The following is a 25,663-nucleotide window of genomic DNA, read 5'->3' as shown; positions in this document are numbered from 1 at the left end:
AAATGTAATCCCGATCCCAGTTACGACCACTGAGGTATGACGATTACGACTGCATGTGTTGTGCATGAATCTGATCGCAACCTTCGACATCAGTTGAAAATAACGTAATTTCCTTAAACCGGAAATGAGTGCAACCGGTAGAAGGGTCCCCAACAGTGGTCCGCTGACAAGTGACAACAGAATTATATTCATGGTCATATAAACTACATCATTTAAAAACGTTACTCTATCCATGAAATCGATTTGATCTTACAAAACGTAATAACAGAACATATTCAATATAAAAAACTAGGCAGGATTGTTTACATTTTATTAGCCATACATTCTTGTGACCATCACAAGCACTTTCAGCTAGCAAAAATGGTTAATGAATTATATACAACACTATTATTGTAATAAACATGCTTTGTTTCAATGTAACAGAGCATGTTTTCAAGTCGTGAAGTTTGGGAACCATTGCCTCTTATTTTCAGCACTTTCTCATTCAGTGAAACAAAGTACTTTACGCCCCTTAAACTCATTCATACTCAACATAAATGCAAACACTTAGCCAATATAATCTTGTCTCTTAAGAGGAAGTGGTGAAGCTCAAGTCTACTGGTGTGTCATCTGTAATTGTATGGTCTCTTCCCCTTGACTTTCAGATCAATGTGAAGACAATGGTCATGTTCCCCTGCTCAGACGTCGCATGTCAGATCTGGATAGTTTTATTTAACGTATCAGCTAACCATGTTATAGCAATCTGGTGCCCGACGGCACAGTCGATGACGTGGCACACAACCATTGGATGATGCATGTGACGTCTGAGCAGGAGAACATGACCAGCATGTGAGCATGACTATTTCTGGGATCTCATAGGGCCCAATCCTCTCGCAATGTTGTCATCAGTCTCTGCAGCTTCTTTCAGCACCTGCATCATGAGGGCATTCCTCTTCCTTGTCTCCTCCATTCTCAGTGGGTTAGCTTCGGGTAGATTCTGATGGTCAGATTGGAAAAAGAGCAGGTCAAATCAAATGTATTTATAAAGCCCTTCTTACATCAGCTGATATCTCAAAGTGCTGTACAGAAACCCAGCCTAAAACCCCAAACAGCAAGCAATGGAGGTGTAGAAGCACGATGGCTAGGAAAAACTCCCTAGAAAGGCCAGAACCTAGGAAGAAACCTAGAGAGGAACCAGGCTATGAGGGGTGGCCAGTCCTCTTCTGGCTGTGCCGGGTGGAGATTAACAGAACATGGCCAAGATGTTCAAATGTTCATAGATGACCAGCAGGGTAAAATAACAATAATCACAGTGGTTGTCGAGGGTGCAACAGGTCAGCACCTCAGGAGTAAATGTCAGTTGGCTTTTCATAGCCGAGGTGAATGTAAAGCTGATACTGCATACAGATAATGCAACAGAAGCTGACACCAAAACAAAGCTGGGTATAATGTTATTGAGATCGTCTGCTCTGCTGGTTCTTATTCCTTTCGCCATTTGATCAGTTGACTAAATTATTTACGTATCACATCATGCCTCAGATGGTATAAATCAGACCAGGAAACCATCAGGCGGCCTTTTTCAGTGGAAGGCAATTGCAGATGGTTTTTTTTATTATTATTTTTTTATTTATTTTTTTATTTCACCTTTATTTAACCAGGTAGGCTAGTTGAGAACAAGTTCTCATTTGCAACTGCGACCTGGCCAAGATAAAGCATAGCAGTGTGAACAGACAACACAGAGTTACACATGGAGTAAACAATAAACAAGTCAATAACATGGTAGAAAAAAAGAGAATCTATATACAATGTGTGCAAAAGGCATGAGGTAGGCAATAAATCGAATAATTACAATTTAGCAGATTAACACTGGAGTGATAAATGGTTGCAGATAGAAATTAAATATATAGGATGGACATGATTCCATGTTCCAATCCACATGACACATTTCTATCAGCACTTTCTCTTCTGTCTCTGGTGAGTGTTAGTGACAGACTATGCCATTCTATGGCTCGTCAATTAACTGAGTGGTTCCCAAACTTTTCACTCAGGCCCCTCTTCCGTCATTTTGCAAGTTTAAAGCTTATTTCCTGAAATTATACACATTTTCCATGTCTTGTGTGTTCTTGTGATATCCGAGTGACTCAAACATTACAACAAAATCAATGGGCTTAAAAAAACAGCAAAAAAAACGCTGACATGGGGTAGTTGATCTGGACATTTCTGACAAGTTCAAAATAACTCTCCAAGGTCTGCAATGACTGACATAAGAGGAAAACTGTTGATGCACTTCCCAATTTCGAAATTGCACCTTGTGCATTCTTACACGGACCCCTCGCACCCCCCAGTTTGGGAACCACTGAATTAAGCAATTAGCACCACCACTAGGATAACCTTCTCCCGGACAAGTGCGCAAAGAGAGAACCGCGTCATGTACCTATCTATGTCTGATAGGTGAAACTACTGGCAAGCCATTTACCACATACAAAAACAAAATTTTATGCACAAATCATACACATCTGACTAACAAAGGACAAGCAGTCCTTTGCTCGGTTTAAAAAGTCAGTGCTGTGCAAGTCAAGTGCATTGTTAGCGGCCTACCTTGAGCATTTCCCTCTTCCTTTCCTCTCCTGGTGTAATCACTGACCACATTCCATATCCAATGCCTACCACACCGACAAACCCAGTAGAGACCAGGACAGTGCGTAGACCACTCATTATGTTAGGCTTGTTTGTATCCTCCTTCGAAGACGTATTGAGAGTATGTTCTTAATTAGCTATACACTGTTCTATTTTTGTTTTGACTGTTAGCTAGTAAGTTCATTAAGAGGTGCTCAATGTCCGCTGACAGGCATATGCAGTGCATTATGGGATAGCCTACCCTTCTTTATAAAACCTTTTTTAGATGAGTTATGTGATGTCATGTCAAACCACGTTTTTCTTTTTTAATTCAAGAAGTGGACCATATTCCTGTTTGTGTTAACCAATATTCTAATGTAAATGTAAGACGGTGCATTATTAACACAATTTGTTTAATGCGTAGGGACCACTGACGATAAGCTTAATTGTGCAATTTCCACTCAAAACCACCAGGTGTCAGTCAAGTAGCGTCTTTTTTTTGTCAAATACAGTACTGTTCGGTACACTTTCCCTTCAGAAAATCACCTGTGCCGCCGTGTGCACATTGGCAGAAAGTGTGTGTGTGTGTGTGTGTGTGTGTGTGTGTGTGTGTGTGTGTGTGTGTGTGTGTGTGTGTGTGTGTGTGTGTGTGTGTGTGTGTGTGTGTGTGTGTGTGTGTGTGTGTGTGTGTGTGTATGCGTGAGTCATAGTGTGTGGGGGTGTATTGAGTGCTGATAAGTGCTGATAATATGCATTCATCAGTGTCAGGTAGGGTGGAAGGAGAAAGCATTGTTAAGGTTCAGTGCCAGCTAATGTAACTTGCTAAAAATACATAATAGAACTCGCAGTTCTGCTGTGATATTATGCGCTAAAATGTACTCCTAACTCTTCAAGAGTTGGTGACATTGTGAGCAATTATCATTTTCAAAACTAGAGATCCCCGTGACATTTTTTTGTACTGTTTAAAGGTCCATCACTGATAATAACATGTATATACCATTTTATACACAATTTAACAATATAAGATAACTAATGTCTTACCAATCTGCTTTTTAAAATATTATTAGAAATACATGTTGCTGTAAGTGAGGCAGTGTGCTTTATTGCTTTCTAAGACAAGTATTTTTTTCCTCGCAGTTTTTAGACTCAGTACTTTGTACTTTGTCTTTCTTTTCCAAAATATCTCTTAGCCCTAGGCGTACTGTAACACTCTGACCCTTTAGAATTATGTGTAACATTTTGCACAAAATACATAACAGCACATTACATTTTCCCCTCACTCTTTTTCCCTCCCTCCCTTCTTCCTTGATAGCTGAGTCAATAATGACACTTTTATCCACCCCCCACCCCTACCCCATCCCATCCTCCATCCCACCCCCCCACACCTACCCCACCCCATCCTCCATCCCACACCTCCTCCATCCCACCCCCCACACCTACCCCATCCCATCCTCCATCCCACCCTCCCACACCTACCCCATCCCATCCTCCATCCCACCCCCCACACCTACCCCATCCTCCATCCCATCCCATCCCACCCCCCACCCCTACCTCATCCCATCCTCCATCCCACCTCCACACCTACCTCATCCCATCCTCCACCCCACCCCCACAACTACCTCATCCCATCCTCCACGTCACCGCCAACCCTACCTCATCCCACCCTCCATCCCACCCCCACACATACCCCATCCCATCCTCCACCCCCCACCCCTACCTCATCCTCCATCCCAACCCCCCACCCCATCCTCCACCTCACCCCCACACACCTGCCTCATCCCATCCTTCATCCCACCCCACAACTACCTCATCCCATCCTACACCTCACCGCCACCCCTACCTCATCCCATCCTCATCCCCGCACACCCCTACACCATCCCACCCTCTACCCATCCCATCCTCCATACCCAATTCCATCCTCCATCCCCCCACACCCCCACCCCATCCCATCCCCCACCCCCCCCCCACGCCCCTACCCCATTCCATCCTCTGCCTCACCCCCACCCCCACACCCCTACCCCATCCCACCCTCCATCCCACCCCCACACCTACCCCATCTGATCTTCCATTCCTTTCCTCTCTGATTGCAACAGTAACGCTTGCAGATGCCAGTTCCCGTTGCCATGACACCCGTGTTTCCCGAAGGTGCTATGTGCACAAGAGTCAACATCCATGTGTACATTCTTTGTCTGATTGTGGTTTAAATCCTGTCCCACTCTGTTTGTCCGAGTACATTTTTGTCTGAGAGTATTCTAGTATTCTTGAATATTAATGCTTGTGTGTTTGTGCATAGCTCAGAAACAGAATTGGTAGCATTCTTCACACCAACACGTAGCCCCATTCCCCTGCTGTTCCAGTGTTATATTTCACAGCATGACACAGCATCAAACAGATGAGACTGAGAGAGAGGACATGCCTATTGTTGTTTTCAACTACTGTATGTTTGCTATAATCTGAGACACATACAACATGTTCATTGATGGATCTGGGCTCTCTTCAGTGTGCATTTTTGGGTACAAATGGGAAGCAGTGGTGTGTGTGTGTGTGTGTGTGTGTGTGTGTGTGTGTGTGTGTGTGTGTGTGTGTGTGTGTGTGTGTGTGTGTGTGTGTGTGTGTGTGTGTGTGTGTGTGTGTGTGTGTGTGTGTGTGTGTGTGTGTGTGTGTGTGTGTGTTAGAGAGAGATAAGGTGGGAGGGAATACAGTATCTGTTAACGTACCTCTCTTGGCATATTAGTGAGCATGTGCCTTTTACTGAGAGATTTAGTAGAAAACAAGCCCCAGTGAAGAAGTCTTGCTTCTTCAGTTGCATGTTGCAGATTTGGCTGCAGATTGGGGAAATCTATTTGTGAGTTAGTATAGCATTTACTGCTGCCAAAAAAAGTGATGATATGCAGATGTTATGCATAGGCTGCGTTTCTTATTCAGGGAACCATGCTTGTCTCCAGACATATTGACTCACTGGGAACATAGTACATGACACACATACAGTACATCTTCAGTTTACTGAGTCTGGTATCAACCAGTTTAGTTCATTCATCTCTGACATGCTTTGCTCATAGATTACATGTAACCTGCATATTTAAACTAGGCTGTCGCATCATGACAGATCCTCAACTGACACAGCCCAAATGGACAGTATTTAATGCCCTCATTTGTCTTACCAGTCCATGCCCAGTTGTGTAATAACCCCATCCAGACTCCCATGTCTCTCTCACCCAGATATCTCCACAGAGCCCTGTCTTTTCTAACCCCCAGTAATTTGTCACCCTTTTCTCTATCCACTTCCCCATCTCTCCTTCCCTTCCAGTTAAAGTATTTTCTTATTTCTGGCCAGGTGTAACTATCAGAAGTCTTCTCTAATGTATAATTCATAACTCCCCCCAATTTTGCCTCCCCGCTTCTCTCTGACTATTCCTGTGGAATTAATTCCAAATATAGGTGATAGGTTCACTTCAAGAAACCCAATCATTTAGCAAAGTGTTAATCAGCCATTTTACCAACTATACATCAATGGGCATGACATACCACCAATTATTTTTACTATTCCCTGTTTGTGAGGACACACAATGTCTGAGTCATAATATTGCCTGATGTCTTGCTTTGCTTACACTTTATAAGGTGGGGAGTGGAGTATATGCACCATGTAGAAATCCTAGTGTATTTTCATGTGTGTGTGTGTGTGTGTGTGTGTGTGTGTGTGTGTGTGTGTGTGTGTGTGTGTGTGTGTGTGTGTGTGTGTGTGTGTGTGTGTGTGTGTGTGTGAGAGAGAGAGAGAGAAAGAAAGAAAGAGAAAGAGAGAGTGTGTGTGTGTGTGTGTGCATATGCCAAGTGCGTACTTTATGTTTCAAACTTATCAATTGTAACCAGTTTCCATGGCAACTACTCTCTGGAGGCAGAGAGGAGGGAGAGAGTGCAGGGACGGAGTTGAGAAAATTATTATTACGGGGGGGGGGCTAGAATGAATGAAATATGAAATATATGGTATGGACTGTCAAGTCTCTGAGAGAGGGGAAGGAGAGAGGGCATTTATGTGCATGCTTACATAAACGTGTGGTGTGTATATAATATGACGTGTGTGTGTGTGTGTGTGTCTGTGCGTATGTGTGTTTGTGGGTGTGTGTGTTTGAATGTGTGTTTGTCTTTGTGTGTGTGTGTGTGTGCGTGCGTGCGTGTGTGTTTTTGTGGGTGTATGTGAGTAATGTAGAGAGATGGTTTGCTGTGCATTTGAGTTGAATAAGATAAGTGATAACAATGTATTTGATGTATCATGCATCTACCTATACTTCAGTGCTGCCATGCATGTAAAGCCTATTTTGGATTTGATTCTGAGTTTTGAGTGAGAGCAAGAGAGTGAGGCAGAGACAGGGTGAGTCAATAGGAATCTAACACAATTATGTTGCCATGGTGACACCGTATAATGAGATGCAGTCTATGTCCGGTTGCCTGTCTCTACCTCTCCAACTCTCCCTCACCCACTCTCCCCTCCAACCCCCATAATTAACACACTCACTTCCTCCATCATACTTGCTCTCTTGTAGATGTACAATCCTGAGCTCCTGTTTATTGTACTATTCCAGGTTCCCTCGAGTCCATAGCAAACAGAATATCTTGGGATAGAGACATAACAAAGTATGGCCTTCAGATTACGTCTTCTTTTCGATCTTCCAATGTTCTTTTGATCACCTGTTACTTACAACTATTGAGACAGATCCGTCACCTCCCAATCATGCATTGAATTTCTTTGATTTGCATTTTTAACTATGAACACCCAGTGCACTACAAGTGGACCAATGAATCCAATTCTTAACAAAATAGGCTTTTGAATGATATGTTCAAGAAAATATAGATTTAGACAAGAGAAAACACAGTAGTTGTACCACATAATATTTGAACACATTGCTATTTTATTATAATATGTGAATTGCTGTTTGTGACCTGTATATCATATTGTATTCTAATGAATACAAACTACCGCACCAACAAATATAGAATACAGTGATGAGAGATGTATAGAAGACAGTTACAAATAGTTATTCTTAAATATATATTCATTGATGGTCAGCCTAGCTATATTTCCCCTCCTCTGTGACCCGCCATTTTGTGCTTTAGCAATTGTCTGTGATTGACTCACATTGTTGGCAGGGGTTGAGGAGTTGTTGTCCTTTTTTAGAGGGAACTGTCAGGATCAACATACCGTATGTGTCTTGGCACAAGAAACCTAGCTGAACAATATTGACACATTACTAAAATGTGAGTGGCTCCATTATAATGCAGGGCTCTGTTTGTGTTCAGATACCAACTGATCACAACTGTTGTAAACAATTCATTACTACAATTATGGTCAGCTTATAATAAATAATCACTCAGTTTTACATGTATTTTTCAAGTTCCAGTATTACCCATTTTTCTAATGATTTTAACATCACACAGTCCGATCATTATCAATTATCTACACATAGCGCTATGGATTCATGACGATGAGGACAGCACCAGCTAAGTCACGGCTTTGAAATGAACCGAAGACTAAAGTGTCTGACAACATTCACTGTGACACCTATGAGTGAGAACAGTAAGTCCCACCATAATGTTCTATGTGAGATGCGTTTATGCGCTTGACACAGTCATCATTGGAACCCTATCAACATCAGCATCTTCAGCAGCCTCATCAGTTATTTGTGTCACACAGTATTAGTCCACAGAGGAAAAATTATCCCATGTACAGTAATCACTCCTAGCTATTGCTTTTCTTGAATGAGATTTCTAGAATCTAGAATCACTGAGCACAGAGCATGGAAAGTCCAGGTGAAATCATCCCTTGCTGCCTAGAACAGAACAGACAAACACAGAATACTTAAACACCCAAGTACCAACTCGGTCAGAGCTAAAACATCTCCTTCAATCCTGAATAATTTTCTGTTGGAATGAAATCCTCCTGTTTGCCCTGGGCAGGAACGGGGGCTGGGAGATAGTGTCTTGATTGGGATGGACCTAGACTCAAACATTGCTCCAGGGTGTCCGCGATCCTTCGCAGAAGCTTATGGCCATTGCATCATAATCAAAACAGTGTTAAAGCTTGTTATTTCTCCACTTGGCTTGCTCCATTGGTTCATGTTGTGTTCATATGTTCAGTTCATATTGTGTGTTTGTGTTGTTGACTTCATAAATTACGTATATTAGATATTTGTGAATAACACAATTACTATCCCTCTGGATCAAAATAGTAGCATTGAACTGTGTATTTATTTGCTTAAACAACTAACTATTCATATCCTCGGAATATGATTTACCACAAGTACTGAATTATTGAAATAATTAATAATAACCAAATTAGTAGAATAACTAAATACATGTTTATTTTCTAAAATGGTGAGGTTTATTGGAATGGAAGGATATTGACGTATGAATCCGCAACATCTACGCTAGGACTTAGGCAACACAAACGTTATAAATTCACAGTTGAGTGACAGTATCACTAAGAATAGCAGACCCGCAGCCCTTAAGACGTGATGTGGTCAGATCAAGGCATCCCCGTACACAGGCTAAGATGTGTTCTCTCTTTCTCTTCATTATTTCATTCCTCCTCTCTGTCTGCGCCTCCTCTTCTATGTCTCGGCAGTGTCTGAGCAGCCTAAAAAAAGTCTCTTTACTTTGCCTAATTTCCTCACGATGTCCTCCGATGTTTGTCCCTCCATCCAAAGATTTGAGGAGAGCAAAACAGGGTCTGTGATGGAGTAATGGGTGGTGAGAAAGAAGGGTGAGTGACATCACCCAGTCTTAGTCTTGCATGCTCTTTCTCTTTTACTGTCTTTCAATCTCCTCTTTGTCGCTTTGTCTTCTATTCTGTGTTTAGAAACTCACCAAGGCATAGACCATACTGCCAAGGACAGAGAGAGGCAGGAAATAGGAAAGAAGGACAGCAATGTTAGAAGGAATGTGATGTTGCCAAGCAATAACATCATGTCCCCTGTCACTCTTTTTTTTAGGTCTGAGTGACAGCAGTTATTGTGCAGTAAGAAGAGGAGGCTCCCATTCATACAGATCCCCATTCACCAATGAACTTGGCTGGACTGATGATAAATAGCTTGATTAATATGACCTCACCTGTAATATGACCTCACCTGTACAGGTAGTAGAAGAAGGAGAGCAGGTAGAAGCCCAGCTTACACCAGGACTCCTTCTGACAGTAGTTCAGGATGTCTGCATTCATCACACTGACAGGGTCATACATTACCTCTGACCCATCTGCCGGCCGATGGAAAAACCTGACGAGCGAGAGAGAGCATTCTTACAACAGAAACAACTAAAAAGCATCCTGTTTGAGAGAGTGGTGGGAGTTGGTTGTGTCATGTTGTGTCATTTGTGTTGTGTTGTGTCATGTTGTGTCGTGTTGTTCATGTTGTGTTGTGTCCTTCGTGTTGTGTTGTGTTGTTCGTGTTGTGTTGTGTCGTGTTGTTCGTGTCGTGTTGTGTCATGTTGTGTTGTGTCGTTCGTGTTGTGTTGTTAGTGTTGTTTGTGTTGTGTCATGTCATGTTGTTTGTGTTGTGTCTTGTTTGTGTTGTGTCGTGTCATGTTGTGTCGTGTCCTGTCGTGTCCTGTTGTGTCGTGTTGTGTCTTGTGTCATGTCTTGTTGCGTCTTGTCGTGTATTGTTGTGTTGTTCGTGTCGTGTTGTTTGTGTCGTGTTGTGTCGTGCCATGCTGTGTTGTGTCGTCTTGTGTCGTGTGTGTACCTCCAGAGATGGTAGAAGAGCAGGGGGATGTTTAGGCCCAGGGTGACCCACTCCCCAGCACACATGAACATCAGGCAGAACAGCCCATGGATGGAGTACTCTGGCACCACCAGCTAGAAATAAAACATACAAATAAGGTGCACACCACACAAATGCAAATGTCGTTATCAGAAACACAAAATGCTTTGAAAAGGAATCAGTTATGATTTTCATATGGAATGAGAGTGGCAGGGATCAGTTATGATTTTCATATGGAATGAGAGTAGCAGGGATCAGTTATGATTTTCATAAAAGCCTGCTGGCCTCCAGGTGTTCCCTCCTTCAATCTCCCTTCATCGACGCTACAGCTTGTCCATTAACACTGACAGAGAAAATTAGGGAGTGGTGGCAGTATAGAAAGCCAGGTAATTATAATGTGTGTGTGTGTGTGTGTGTGTGTGTGTGTGTGTGTGTGTTTGTGTGTGTGTGTGTGTGTGTGTGCGTGCGTGCGTGCGTGTGTGTGTGTGCGTGCCTTGGAGCCACTTACTGACCTTCCGCAGCAAGTTGCATATTCTTTCAATATTCAGAATTCTTTCCCTCTGAAAAGTGAACAGAGAGAAAGGAGAGTCAGATATGGGGAGTCAGATATGGGGAGTCAGATACAGAACGTTATTGTGTAGCTATATGAGATGAAGGAACCCTCAGCAAAAATATCACTGGCAAAATAGAAGCAACATTACATTGAGTAAATGCTTCACACATGATAAATAAATAGATCAAACATGATAAATAAACCATTCAAAATAAGACAAAGGTTTTTCTATTTGAATAAGTAGCCATGGTCTATGTGTGTCTGTCTGTCTGTCTGTCTGTCTGTCTATAGTGCTCTACTCTTCACAGCTGTGACTGTAGATGGGCTCATAGAACTGGGTCACACTTCACAGAACTCCACTCCCTTTCATAAAGCAGGGGACCTTACCGCTCTGGTGGGGTTGCTCTGATCGATTGGGTTCTTGAAGTCTGTGCACAGCTCGTCAAACGCAATAATCTAAAAACACATGTACAGTGTATATGGTTACATTTTCTGTCATTTGCATTGGATAAAGATAAATTAATATTGAACGTAAATGGATGGTGTTTTCTTTCACATTCACAATGTGTTATTCTCGTTAAATTCCAATCATATCCCTTTTAGCCTCTTTTCACAAGATTTCTTATTATCTTAAAGGGGTAATCTGCAGTTGCTACAACCATTTTTGGACTGTAAATTAATGATATGTACCCATTGATTCTTGAAGAACATAATTTATAATGCCTCATGAGCTTAGCTCAACTGTCTTACCCCATCAGAACTCAAAATATAAGCTTGTTTGACTCCAATGTTTTTAAACAAAGTCAATGTAATCAAACACTATATAGCCTCACAACATGGTTAAAGCTATAATTTTGGTCAGTCCTTGCATCCATAGCTACATTTTTCCAGCTCCATCCCACCTTATCTTGCAGCTGAGAATTCAATGTTGGTTGGATTTCGTCACCGTTTTCTGTCGTGTACCAGTTTGCCACCGGCCTGAAATGGAACCTCAATTTCCAGAGGTCAGGTCTTTAACTTACGGATCTCTGATCCGTAAGTGCGCGGTTTTCGGCACTCCCATGGGACGACAGAAAACAGGTATTGAAATCCGGCTCGAAGGACCAATTGATAAGAGAATTTCCAATCCCAATGATAATAACAATCAATCAAACACACACACACACACACACACACACACACACACACACACACACACACACACACACACACACACACACACACACACACACACACACACACACACACACACACACACACACACACACACACACACACACATACAAACAGATGCACACACATGTCCTGCTACCCAGCCGCCAGAGATTAGTGACCTTGTCCTTGAGACATACTCCCTGTTCTTCTCCCAAATCTCTAATCAGGTCGGCACCAAGCTCAGACAGTCTGTGTTTATAATACCGTAAAGATATATTGTCTTTACCCTAATTCTGACTAGACTACACATTTATTGATTATGATGTTATACATTCTAATCACTTCCATACAATTATATGTTTCAGGGCGGAATATTTTAATCATTCAACTAACCGATAATTCTCACCTAACAGCTTTTTACCAAACGAGGAGCGGGGAGTTCTTTTGCTATTTTTTCAACTGCTGATTGCCGCATTAAGTTTGCAATTCCCATACCTCCATTCATCCTTTTATATCTTTCAAATCCTTAGACTCTCTGTTTTTCTCTGTTTCTTAGATCTCCATCTAAGCATCCCTTTCTGCCTCTCAACATTACTCTCTCCCTGTCACATCCATCTTTCCCTTTCAGAGACCAATGTAACTCTCCACATCTATATTTTACTTTCAACAACACCTTTCCCCCTTATAGATCTAAACCACTCCCTCTTCTCGGCCCGTGCTATCGGGGATCCTTGGAACGTCCCTACCCCTTTGAAGTTGAAATGTAAAATGGTTAAGGTAAGCGTTAGGGTTAGGGTTAGGCAAGGGTTATGGTTAGGGTAGGGGTTAAGGTTAGGGTTAAGGTTTAGGGTGGGGATGTCCCAAGGATCCCGGATAGCACAACCCCCTATTCTCTGTTTCACGCTCCTCTTCATAGTAAACAGATACAGTTTCCATAGTGATCTGATGAGCCCCTTAGCGGGCACCATGGTTACTATAGAAGTGAACAAGCCGTCTCATTGGTTGAAAGACACACAGAGATGACAGCCCGCGCAAACCATGGATGGAGGCAGATGGGGGTAAGGGGTGGAACAAAATGAGAGTTTGATAAGCATTCTCAATAACATGGTTCGTTGCTGACGCATACACACACTCTATCCCACCTTTTACCTTCCCCTTCTCTCACACAGGCACATACACACGCATCTCTCCCACAAACACAGACACAAACACACACATTGACTGACTCACATGCAGTACAGTCTCACCCACTAGTCAATTTAGTAGTCAATACTTATAGTAATTTCAAACCAGTCTTTTGTAATGATCTGATAATGCTGTGTTGAATTTCAAATGAACAATGTCTCCCTCGACAGAAGGCTATAGCTGAGAGAGATGAGCTCTGGCCTTTGTGCAGTCTGTGTCTGAGGCTTTAGACATGTAGAATACTGATTGTAAAGAAGTCTCCAGTGACGCCTGTACAAATTCCTACCATAATTCTGCAGTCAGTAGGCTGGTCCTTATGATGAGGGTTGCAGTAATGCACATATATCTCTCTCGCCCTCCATCTAATTGTCTCCCCATTCCTATTCAAATTTAAATTCCTTTTCACTAGCTCATATTAATAAACTTCCTGTTTGTGGTGCCATACAGTGCCATCGGAAAGTACTCAGACCCCTAAACTTTGGGCTCCCGAGTGGCGCAGCGGTCTAAGGCACTGCATCTCAGTGCAAGAGGCGTCACTACAGTCTCTGGTTTGAATCCAGGCTGTATCACATCCGGCCGTGATTGGGAGTCCCATAGGGCGGTGCACAATCAATCAATCAATCAAATGTATTTATAAAGCCCATCTTACATCAGCTGATGTCACAAAGTGCTGTACAGAAACCCAGCCTAAAACCCCAAACAGCAAGCAATGCAGATGTAGAAACACGGTGACTAGGAAAAACTCCCTAGAAAGGAACGTTGTCCGGGTTTGGCCGTAGTAGGCAGTCATTATAAATAAGATTTTTTTCTTAACTGACTTGCCTAGTTAAATACGTTACAGACTTATTTTAAAATGGATTTAAAAAATAATAATCCTCAGCAATCTACACACAATACCCCATAATAACAAAGCGAAAAACGATTTTTTTAATGTTTTTGCTAATTTATAAAAAACTAAAAAAGAAATACATTATTTACATAAGTATTCAGGACCTTTGCTATGAGACTCGAAATTGAGTTCAGGTGCAGCCTGTTTCCATTGATCATCTTTGAGATGTTTCTACAACTTGATTGGAGTCCACATGTGGTAAATTCAATTGATTGGACATGATTTGGAAAGACACACACCTGTCTATGTAAGGTCCCACAGTTGTCAGAGCAAAAACCAAGCCATGAGGTTGAAGAAATTGTCCGTAGAGCTCTGAGACAGGAAGGTCCCCAAGAACACAGTGGCCTCCCTCATTCTTAAATGGAAGAAGTTTGGAACCACCAAGACTTTTCCTGGAGCTGGCCGCCCGGCCAAACTGAGCAATCGGGGGAGAAGGGCCAAGAACCTGGTGGTCACTCTGACAGAGCTCTAGAGTTCCTCTGTGGAGATAGGAGAACCTTCCATAAGGACAACCATCTCTGCAGCACTCCACTCCTCAGGAAAAGGCACATGACAGCCCGCTTGGAATTTGCCAAAAGGCACCTAAAGACTCTAAGATCATGAAAAACAAGATTCTCTGGTCTGATGAAACCAAGATTGAACTTATTTGGCCTGAATACCAAGTGTCACATCTGGAGGAAACCTGGCACATGTCTGGAGGAAACCTAACTAGTCGGGATCAAGGCAAAGATGAACGGAGCAAAATACAGAGAGATCCTTGATGAAAACCTGCTCCAGAGTGCTCAGGACCTCAGACTGGGGCAAAGGTTCACCTTCCTCCAACATGACAACGACCCTAAGCACACAGACAAGACAACACAGGAGTGGCATCAGGACAGGTGTCTGAACTTGAACCCGATTGAACATCTTTGGAGAGACCTGAAAATTGCTGTGCAGCAATGATCCCCATCCAACCTGACAGAGCTTGAGAGGATCTGCAGAGAAGAATGGGAGCAACTCCCCAAATACAGGTGTGCCAAGCTTGTAGTGTCATCCCAAGAAGACTCAAGGTTGTAATCACTGCCAAAGGTGCTTCAACAAAGTACTGAGTAAAGGGTTTGTTTTTGCTTTGTCATTATTGGGTATTGTGTGTAGATTGATGAGGGGAAAGAACGATTTAATCAATTTTAGAATAAGGCTGTAACCTAACAAAATGTGGAAATGGTCAAGGGGTCTGAATACTTTCCGAAGGCACTGTACATGTGCTTATTATAACAACAGAGAGAGAGAGAGAGAGACTTACAGTACTGATATTAGTAAAATAAATAGTGAGTCACAGATGGGCACGTGGGCACACATTCACACCAACCAATGGCTAGACTACAGTTATTGCATTGTCTCATACTACTATTACGTTAAGTAGTCTTCTCCCAGAATTATAGGTATTTCTCAGACCAACCAATTCTTTATTTCAGGTATGAGTCACAAAGCAAACAAGAGAATATTGCTGAAACATGGTTTAACCGCCATCACCCAGAGTTTATAAACATGGTTAAGGTGAGTGAGTGAGTGTGTGTGTGAGCTCAACTCACCTGCCAGATGACGAAGAAGATGAGTGCGGCACACAGCACTAAGGTGAGCATGTAGCAGAAGGCCGCGAAGGTGAAAGCCATGGCTGTGTCAGCCAGCCTGACAACGAGTTGGGTCGAGAGAGGGGGAACTTCCCCTCCTCTCTCTCTCTATTGATGACTATCTCTCCTTCCTCAGGAGGTTTTTTTCTGTTCTTCCACTCCCTGCCCTTGACTCTCTGACTCGCCTTCCCTCTTACGTTGTATTGAGAGCCCGTATTGTCCAGGTGAGGAGCTGAAGTACTGTGTTGGAAGAAAAAATCCCTGCTCCTGCTCCACTCTCCAGTCTATCAGCTGTGGTCTCTCTATTTCTGCTTATCTAGGTTGCTCCTTCTGCTTGAGTTCCTCTTTCCTTTTCATGAGTCTGTGCAAAATATTTTCTTCTCTGTCACACATACAATTTGCAAAGCGGTCGACAGGCACAGTTTTTCATGGAGAACAGCTACAGCTGAGTAATGCTCTTTCCTCTGGTCCCAGCCTCCTCTGATTCTGACAGACAGGGGTTTTGTGCACTTTATGTGTCTGTCCCCTCCCCCTTCCAGTAACCTCCACTTTGCACAATATCCACACACCTTGCTCACAGTGACACAGCTAGTAAGTGACTCCCTGACACACTGGACTGTATGTAAAGTAAAGAGAGGAATGATTATTGTGAGGTGAGAGACAGTATGGCTTGTAGTTATTATAACAGAAGTTTGCAGTGTTATGGCTTATTATTATTATTCAGTTGCTTAGAAAAAAATCATGATGGCACATATTTCAAGAACAATATAATTGTTAGCGCACATCTGTAATAGGCAAATTTATTTATTTATTTACATTTTAACTACAAGCATTTATAGTTGTAATTGGTATTAGAGATTATTCAAAAGAGATTTTGATTTTGGTATATCCTGATATTTCTATGTTTTTAAACGGAGCAGATATGCTGTCAAGAAAGAAAGGACTGTTTTGTAGGCATATAATAATTGTCCACTAATGTAAAGAGAAAGGATATTTTGTTTTTCATACAATAGAAGCAATTCATACATGTGCCCCATAAATATTCTTACGATGACAGTTATTAGTGATAATTTATAATAACAAAATGAGCAAAGATCTCTAGCTTACAATCAAATGATCAATTTGATAATAATAGCTTGCAATGATTTGATAAATGGTGCTGTAATGTATAGAGTAGAATATAAATAAACAGCAACATGATAGAATACTTAGGCACTCCACACTGAGGTCTCAAATCAATAAAGACTGATGAACGATGTATCAGGATAATCTGTGATGATGACGATGGATATTTTCATTGATCTTAATATTGATCAGAGTGTACCTGTGTTTGGTGGTAGATGCGTCTATCACTGAATATCCAACTCCTTCCTCTTCCCACTCTGTCAATTTGGGTCGACACCATGTCAGAATTCTCTGCCTTGCCTTTCTCTATCTCAGTCGCGTCCATCACATTTCTTCACGCATATGCTTTTCAGTGCTCACTTGCAGGGTGGAAAAACAGCATTTAGAGAATCAACTATGTTTAGATGTTAAAACATGCTCTTATTTGGGTACAAGTCTTTTTCTTAAGAAAGGAAAAACATCTCCACAGCCCTTAGTAGTCTCTAAGTTAATTCATTCCCCTCTTTCTCTTGTCCCCCTCCATCCTCTTTCGCTTTTCTCTCTCCAAAGCTCCCCCTTATGTTTTCTCTTCTCTTTCTCTAAAAAAGAATGGAACGATTTTGAAAACAGACCGAGAAAGACTCTCCCTCATGTTCTGTTCTCCTCAGTCTCTTCTTCTTCTCTCTCTCAGACGGCCTGATAAAGCAAGATTTGGATCACCCTAGAATATACCGACCAAGTGCATTCAACAGTCTCTCCCTCCCTCTTTCTCTCTCTCTTTCTCTCTCGGTCCCTCTCTCCCTGGCTTTAAACCGTTGCTGTATTCCCTTGTTCCCAAGAGATGGTTGAGGGGGCAGGGGAAGCTCCAAATAAAAAAAAATTGTCGGCTTCCCTTGTTTGTCTCTATCTACCCCTCCCTCTGCTCCCTTTTTCTCTCTCTACCGCTCTCTCTCTATCGCTCTCTCTTTCTCCTCTCTCTCTCACTCTCTTTATCACTCTCTCTCACTCTCTCCTGCTCTCTCTCTTTGTCTCTCCCTTATCCCCTCTCATTGTGTCATGATGCTGTGTCTCCTATTCTTCTGTAATTTCCAGAAAGATGAAAAGGCTCTCTGTCTTTCTTTTAAGTTTATGATTATTTCTCTTACTTTCTTTCCCTCCCCTTCTCTGTTTTCTCAAAACTACCTCTATCTTTCTGTGGTCCTGCTGTTTTCGCTCTCATCCCTTTCTACCCTGCTATTGCCAGTCTCTCTGGCATATTCTCTTTGGAGGATTTCTACAACTTTTTAATTCCCACAGTTCTTTGGCTTTGGATATTAAAGTGCCCATGCTGTTTTCCCCTAATCCCTATCCCTGTCCCCTCTTTTGTCACCCACTAAATCCATGCCAATAGCTCATCTCTGGTAAATCCTCCAGGGTGACCTGAAGTCCAATTTTCTCTTCTCTTCCTTCTCCTCTGCCTGTCCCCTGCTCTACCTCACTCCTGAGTGCCACTTTAATGAATACAAACTTGAACATTTGAAAAACACCAGTAGCATCAGAAAAAACACCCTTTTGAAAATGAAGTCAGTGAATCTTTCATAATGTAAAAACAACAGCAAAATGAATGTGTTCTCCTTTAGTGTCTTGTGGGTTGCTTCTGTGTACGGCCCTTATCTATCAGTCTGAGTGATACTTTAAAAATTATACTTTGTCTGCAATAGTGGCTGTGGATTTTGGATAGATGCAGTGATGTACAATGTAAAGCTCAAGAGCACCATCTCCTGGAAATGTTATATAAGATCATTTTGGTCGGAACAGAAGTACGGTGACTAGTGTATCCCTACGGAGGACATTTTGGACACACCATAACGTGTTAAAAAAAATTGTATTCTTGACAATCTTTTCGTTCTTTTTCATGGCAGACAAAAGTCAAGTGTGCTCAGTATGGGTGGGATCGGAAACAGGGATATTAAAAGGTAAAAATTCTTTATCTCAGTAAACTTAGCCATGCTGTGCTTGTGTGCTGGTTTGTTAGAGCTAACTAACCACCCCACGTGTTTGCTAGCTAGCTGTAGCTAGCTTGATAGTACATTACCCAATGCGACACAGATTGTTTTGGGAATGATGCTCATCATCAGGATATTTAAATGTCTATCACTTACTCTGTCTGTCTGTTTCACTAGGAGTGAGCCTATCCAAAAAACAGGCTTTCAACTTCTGTGAGATGAGCTGCCTGAGCCGGGACCAGGAAGTGTGTGTCCTAGGCTGGGGAGATCAACATGAGACTGAGGTGTGTGTGGGGGCTCTAGAAAGTAATGGAGCCCTTGATGATGTCTGATCTGTTGGTCGTTGATGTGTTGGCTAAGAGTGGACGTAGGTCTGAAAGTTTGCATCATGAGTGTTGTGCCATTCTGTTGTTTACCTGAGTTTCTCTGTTCTAGGTACTGGTGGGTTCTGTGAATGGCACAGTGAAGACATTTAGCACAGAGAAGGGCATCTTCACTGAGACCAGACAGTGTGGGGAGAGCACCCAGGGCAGGTTCACAGGACTTGCTGTCACAGACAGGTATAGTCTTGTAGATGAAGACATAGTCATAACAAAACCGTACACACCAGCAGCTCCAAGGTCATGTGTTGAGGATACTGGGGTGTATTCATTTGTCGCAGGCTGTAGTAAAACGTTTGGTCTGTTTCAATGTTTTGTAACAGAAACCATTTACCATAAACAGAGTTTCTATTGGAGTTTCTATTGGACAAATGGTCCCTCCCCGTTTTGTTTGCTTCCGTTTGGTTCCTACAGTAAACGGTTTCCATTGCAAAACGTTTTGCAACAAGCCAAATGTTTTGCTACGGTCTGAGACTAATGAATACACCCCTGATGTTGACACTGGACTACACACTCCCTGTGTGTCTCTGCAGTGCTCTGATCACGTGTGTGGAGACAGGACTTCTGAGGGTCTGGAAGGAGGGCAGCACAGACACAGTGAGTGAAACTGCCAGAATACCACTTGGCCCCCCTAGGTGTTGTTACATTGCTGATGGATACTAGATACTTATTAATGAACAAGGTTCACTGTCTGCCTTTTTGTGCACTGCCAGTTCCTTGAATATAACCTCTGTCCCTATATCCAGGTTGAGATAAATGCAGGGACGAATGTTTGTCGGATGCGACAGAATCCCTCACAGCGCAACCAAGTGGCCACAGGAGGGAAGGAGAATGGCCTAAAGGTCTGGGATCTGGAGAGGCCTGAAACACCCATTTTCACCTCCAAGAATGTAAGAGTGTTAACAACTACATGTCAAGGAATTACAGTGGGAATGTCTACATAGTATGTTATTATTTTTAGGTGATTTTCCATTAACACAGTGCTGTGTTTTTGATGTTGCAGGTACGTAATGACTGGCTGGACTTGCGAGTGCCAGAGTGGGTCAGAGACATGGCCTTCATCCCAGACTCCGACAAGATCGTCACCTGCACAGGTCACCACCAGGTCTGTCTCTGTCTGCCTGCCTGCATGTCTGTCTCTTCCTGTACAAGCCCTGCTCTTAGACTAGGTCTGCTGGTGTTCTCAGCCACTGACCCAGAGCAAAGTACTCAAATGATACATCCAGCTGCAGTTTGCTCAGTAGTGTGAAAAGGGACTCTTAAAGGTTTTAATAGTCCCTTTTCTGTAAAGATTTTAATTCATATTGGTCAAGTTCAGGTACCAGGATGAATGACTTGTCATGTCTTTGCCTCATTTATCTAATGACGTTACAAAAGCCATCTATTTTTACTCATCTGTTTGTTCTCTCTCTGTTAGGTGCGAGTGTATGACCCTGCCTCTCCCCAGAGGCGTCCGGTTCTGGAGGCTCATTTTGGGGAGTACCCCCTCACAGCCCTCTCCCTCCCTGCCAACCAAGACAGTGTTGTAGTGGGCAACACGCATGGAGAACTTGCCATCTTAGATTTGCGGAAAGGTGAATGAGGCAAAGGATGTCTACTTGTTGACATGATTGTGCAGTTGCTTAGCCATCTGCTTCAGAACATTTCCATGTTAGCCTCTATCATTTTGCCCATGTATTTATTTGTCATTGTACTACATTAGAGAATAATTTTGCTATATTTGCTCATTGAAGCGTCTGTTTAGCTGTATCGTTCTTTGCCTGTAGTGATCAGAATTATTGTCTTCTGATAGTCATGTAGAGATGGAGCTTTTTATGTGTGCGAATGCATGTTGCATGAGATCCTCTCCTTGACTACAGTCTGTTGGTTGTATAACCCTGCCGCCTCTTCACCTCCATTCGCTGCAGGTCTGGTGCGTGGGTGTTTGAAGGGGATGGCAGGAGGAGTGCGGGGGCTGCAGTGCCACCCTTCTCTCCCTCTGGTGGCTTCCTGTGGTTTGGATCGCTTTCTGAGAGTACACAGCCTGGAGGACCGCTCCCTACAGCACAAGGTACACACAAACACACCATCTCTCTCTTACACTCTCAGTACACTAGCTACACAAACCATCATTAGGGAAGCATCCTAGAGTTGTTTTTAATAATTGTGTTCAAGATGTTCTCTCCGTCTCCCTTGCAGGTGTATCTGAAGTCACGACTCAACTGTGTGCTTCTGTCCAGCAAAGATCTAGAGGTAGGGGAGAATTTAAAGTGCTATGAATTATACTTTTGCTGTGAACATGTGATATTGCTGCAACAATATACTGTAGTGTGTTTACAGTCTCTCCGTTCTCCATTTCAGCTGAGCAGTTCAGCAGTAACCGGAGATGTGGAGGAAGTGAAAGAAGAGGGAGGTGAAGTGGATGAGGTGTGGGACACTATGGAGATGATAAATGACCAGGCTAAGAAGAGAGCAACAGACGAAGAGGAAGCCGTAGTTACAGGTGTAGAGAAGACTACGAAGAAAAGAAAAGTGGTCAAATGACCTGCAGTGGAGAGCTTAAGGATAGGGCTGTGCTCTATGAGAAACGCAGAAGCTCTAGAGGTCTGCCAAAAGTCTGTTACGGATGTACAGACTGTTTTCCTGTTGAGTCTGTACTGAAATAGCTGTAGTTTTCCTATTAAAACTAAACTCACTCTGGCGTTGTTTGCATGCCCTTCCATACCAACTTCCTTGAAATGTAGCTAACATAAATAATATATATTATTTTTGGCACACCAAAAAAGTGTATTGTATGTACAATATCCCCAGGGCTATTACAACATCTCATAGAACTCTGAACAGGATTGGTTCTTGTAAGTGTGTGACAGCGAGAGTGCAACGCCCCTAATAAAGAGACCGATGGCGTCTGGTACCATTGGTTGGTTTGCTTCTGTTTTGGTGTCTGCTGGAATGGAGTAGAGGGTACTGATTAGGAAAATCACTCAGCACAATGGGTGTCTTTTTAAAGGGGGGCTGAACTTCCTGATATGACCTCGTTTCTTGGCTTAGTCATTAAGAAATGCAACGGTCGTGACTGAGGCCAAACGAGTTGTCTTGGGGGTGTGGTTTAATGTGTGTTCGTGCGTGGTGCGTGTTTGTACATTCACTCTGCTAAGTACATAGTTACAGTCACTCACCCTCCTAGATAACTTGAAACAGTCCAACCAGATCTTGTCTTGAAGTCGCCTAGGCTATCTAATGCTAGCCATCTTCGCCAATTAGCTTCAGCCGGCTGGTGTGTGACCGTGGCAAAGTTAGTTTGAAATTGGATAGCCTATCTCTGGGGGTCGTTAGGAACGGTCAATGATTTACACAATGTAAATGAGACAATGTTTTCATGTTATACGTATTTTAGTTGTCGCTTTAATTATTTGTATATGAATTTCTACAATGTGTATGTCGTTTTTTAGTTCAAGAGCTATTGACATGTAAATGTTGTCCCATGTACATTGTGTAATTGACTGATGCTCCTTAACATAGGGATATCGACTATCAAAGAAAATATACTTTGGTTAATTTGACCAAATGGACCATGGGCATTATGATCGGGTCGCGTGCAGCTACGATCAGAATTTATGATTACTTGGGTGCTGTTGGCAGGATTAAAATAAACCCAACCAAAGGAAAAGTGTCACGGTAACCTTAACCTTCATTCTGTGACATACCATGTTTTCCTATCACAAATCTCCGTTTTGGAAGAGACTGACTTTATGACCAAAATTATCCTATTTACACAAAATTTTGACACTAGTATACATGTTTCTGACTCATATCAATGCCACATTGGCTGATTTCAAAATGAGAAGTTTCTTTTTAGGGGCAGTTGCTCTTTAAAGCTGTGAAGTTAGCCCAGAAGTGTTTTATAATTTGTGTTTGTCAGTTTGAGTAAATATGTCTCTGTTAATTGTTTAGATTTTAGCCAGCAGTGGTGTGTTCTGTGGAAATTGATGTTTGTAAGCCTAGGGGGTAAGGGTCTAATGAATAATTCAATTTAATTTCTACCTTATTCAAGAGATAGGCCTATCTTACATTTAGGGAATCAAGGTATAATAAACCTTGGTGTAACGATAAGTGTTGGTTGAATGGATTAGTTATAACCATGATTGAGCAATCACTTGTGTAACCTATCACTGTGGTTGACAAAGTACATTATTGCAGTGTGAGTTTCATTAGGTTTTATGTCTTCAAATTGACCTGCTGGGATTTAAGAGTTGCTTGTGACCTTGTGGGTGTATTGAAGACAGCACCACATTTCTCTAGTTTCATGGAGAGCAGTGTGTGTTAGATAAGATACCTGTGTTCGGCTCATTCTGAGACTGGACTCTGTACACGGACACAGCCATTCCTTAACTCCCGATAAGATAAGACCAGTCTGAATAAAGGAGGAAACAACTTAAAAGAAGAGTTTTCTCTTTATTTGTCAGTTGCAAATAAATTGCTGCTCAGCATTTACTTTCAGTTAAAAAATTACATTCAAGGATAAATACTTTTTTTGGTCCCAAAATAAATAATACCCTGAAGAGGTGTCATGTTCTCTCAGGGAAAAAACACATCCACATGGGCTATTGCAACATGTCATGTGTCTAATAAAATGTGAATGATGTTTGTCACCTGATTGTCGATAGACCGCAATAAGGACAAGTTAGAAAGGGTAAGTAGTTTAGGTGCAAAAGGCACAAAAAGGAAAAGATTGTTGCTAAACTGGCCAAATGATGTACTTGATCCTAAGACCTCATAGGGTGGAGGAAGGAATGTTCTAGTATTACAAAACCTATTGGAGGGGAGGGGGCCTCAACACAGACCGTGTGCTTGTGAGATTCATGTTTTCAGTTTCCTTATATCAATGGTGTGGAGCTTATTTAGTATTTTCTTTCTGCTCGTCTGAGCAGGGATCCATCTTTTTTATACATGACGAAAAACTATGCTGTGGGAAGTTTTCATTACAATCATCTCTCAGTTTTCAGTAGACATTCACACTTTATGAGAAGAGATGACATTTAACAGCAATGGCCTGTTGGATTAAGTAGGAGCTGAGAAACCAGAGAATGTTGCTGAATTGAATTGTAAAAGGTCTGTGCTCTTAGAAATTAAGAAAAATATATACGTAACTTTAGATATGTTTTATATCTCTGCACTGATAAAAGAAATGTGTACACTTTAACCCTGTTTTTAACAATCATTAACACTCTTCAAAAGCATTTTTATTATGCTATTATAAAATCTGTCTCCCTTGTTCAGTGTTTAGAGTCCAGAGTCTTGTGCTTCCTCCTGCACTAATGCCTCACGATCTCACTGAGTTTCATCTTTGCTTACTCCAGTAATTAAGAGCGTGTGTGTGTGTGTGTGTGTGTGTGTGTGTGTGTGTGTGTGTGTGTGTGTGTGTGTGTGTGTGTGTGTGTGTGTGTGTGTGTGTGTGTGTGTGTGTGTGTGTGTGTGTGTGTGTGTGTGTGTGTGTGTGTGTGTGTGTGTGTGTGTGTGTGTGTGTGTGTGTGTGTGTGTGTGTGTGTGTGTGTGTTGTGTGTGCATGAATTTGTTTCACCCCTTTTGCATTTCTTTCACAGTATGTAACAATCATTTTTGACAAAACACCGCCAGCTTGTCGACCATTGAATAGTTTGGGATGTTTCTGACTCTAGTCTAGTGACAAAAAAATAAAAAAACTAGAACAAAAGTATTTCCAACCACACAATCCCCACCATGTTAGCCAACCACACCAGTGTTTTTTCATTGAAACATTTTATATTTTCGCTCAGAGCACTGATTCAGAGTTGGTGGAGAAATCTGACATTGAACAAGGTGCAGAGTTCCACTCACTTGTATACTTTAGTACGGGTTTAATGATAAATCAGTGCTGCCACATAACATGGAGCTCACACTGACGAGCCAATGAGAATAAGTGCATTCATGGGAAGTCACGTTGAGGTCAAATAATCATACATTCAGTGGTAATGACAAATGGAATGGTGGATTTACAAATGCGTTTTACAATGTGTGCTATGCTGTCATTGGCACAGTTTTTGTGTGTTGACTGTGTTTGTGAATGGAACAAACGAGAATTACGAGTGTGTTTCACTGTAGCCCTACCTTGAGTGTGAGTCTGTGGAATCAGGATGTTGGATTGAGGGGCAGGGCGTTGAGACTGTTAAATATTGACTGGGAGTGTAATAATTAACTTGGCTCCCACTCCTGATCTCTCTTAAACTGGCCACTCTCTCTGCCATTGCATTGCTGACAAATGCACCCTAAACTCCTTATCCTTTCTACCTCTCCTCTTAGTGAGGGTGTCTTTGTATATGTTCATCCCTGTTTTGCCTTCTATCAGACTTTTCTGCTACATTAGACCGCTCTTTCCTTATTTCTGCCTTTCTATCCTTGCACCCCCCAAAAGCTGACGCTCCCTAACCTTTGGCCTCGTGCTATGAAAGCCATCGGGCCAGGCTC

The 25,663-nt window shown here is 42.2% G+C and overlaps 4 protein-coding genes across 6 annotated transcripts; 2 read left to right on the top strand and 2 right to left on the bottom strand.

Annotated features, from left to right (window-relative positions):
• Positions 1 to 296: 296 nt before the first annotated feature.
• On the bottom strand, positions 297 to 2,841 carry uqcc3 (ubiquinol-cytochrome c reductase complex assembly factor 3). The gene is made up of 2 exons (XM_071364311.1): positions 2,578 to 2,841; positions 297 to 976 (listed from the first exon to the last, which is right to left on the bottom strand). Exons 1-2 carry the CDS (start codon positions 2,692 to 2,694, stop codon positions 839 to 841), a joined length of 255 nt encoding a protein of 84 aa, XP_071220412.1. The 5' UTR covers positions 2,695 to 2,841; the 3' UTR covers positions 297 to 838.
• A 1,077-nt stretch (positions 2,842 to 3,918) lies between these two features.
• On the top strand, positions 3,919 to 4,656 carry LOC139551868 (uncharacterized). Its single transcript, XM_071363217.1, has one exon. It carries the CDS (start codon positions 3,919 to 3,921, stop codon positions 4,654 to 4,656), a length of 738 nt encoding a protein of 245 aa, XP_071219318.1.
• A 2,823-nt stretch (positions 4,657 to 7,479) lies between these two features.
• On the bottom strand, positions 7,480 to 17,990 carry cnih2 (cornichon family AMPA receptor auxiliary protein 2). Of its 3 annotated transcripts, XM_071364305.1 has the most exons (7): positions 17,057 to 17,172; positions 15,694 to 16,348; positions 11,281 to 11,349; positions 10,853 to 10,900; positions 10,323 to 10,435; positions 9,714 to 9,857; positions 7,480 to 9,469 (listed from the first exon to the last, which is right to left on the bottom strand). In XM_071364305.1, exons 2-7 carry the CDS (start codon positions 15,772 to 15,774, stop codon positions 9,442 to 9,444), a joined length of 483 nt encoding a protein of 160 aa, XP_071220406.1. In that variant the 5' UTR covers positions 15,775 to 16,348; positions 17,057 to 17,172; the 3' UTR covers positions 7,480 to 9,441. The 3 variants fall into 3 exon arrangements, with proteins under 3 accessions (XP_071220406.1, XP_071220404.1, XP_071220405.1); XM_071364303.1 differs by lacking the exon at positions 15,694 to 16,348 and having other exon boundaries at positions 17,057 to 17,990; XM_071364304.1 differs by having other exon boundaries at positions 15,694 to 17,973.
• Positions 17,991 to 18,632: 642 nt separating this feature from the next.
• Positions 18,633 to 22,100, top strand: wdr74 (WD repeat domain 74). The gene is made up of 10 exons (XM_071364302.1): positions 18,633 to 18,791; positions 18,999 to 19,105; positions 19,257 to 19,381; positions 19,735 to 19,798; positions 19,948 to 20,091; positions 20,205 to 20,306; positions 20,619 to 20,775; positions 21,109 to 21,251; positions 21,380 to 21,433; positions 21,542 to 22,100. The coding sequence occupies exons 1-10, from the start codon at positions 18,731 to 18,733 to the stop codon at positions 21,722 to 21,724; spliced, it is 1,140 nt and encodes a 379-aa protein (XP_071220403.1). The 5' UTR covers positions 18,633 to 18,730; the 3' UTR covers positions 21,725 to 22,100.
• Positions 22,101 to 25,663: the final 3,563 nt, after the last annotated feature.

This window comes from Salvelinus alpinus, chromosome 24, assembly GCF_045679555.1.
Source record: "Salvelinus alpinus chromosome 24, SLU_Salpinus.1, whole genome shotgun sequence".
NCBI classification, from domain to species: domain Eukaryota; kingdom Metazoa; phylum Chordata; class Actinopteri; order Salmoniformes; family Salmonidae; genus Salvelinus; species Salvelinus alpinus.
This window is presented reverse-complemented; position numbering and strand designations above follow the sequence as displayed.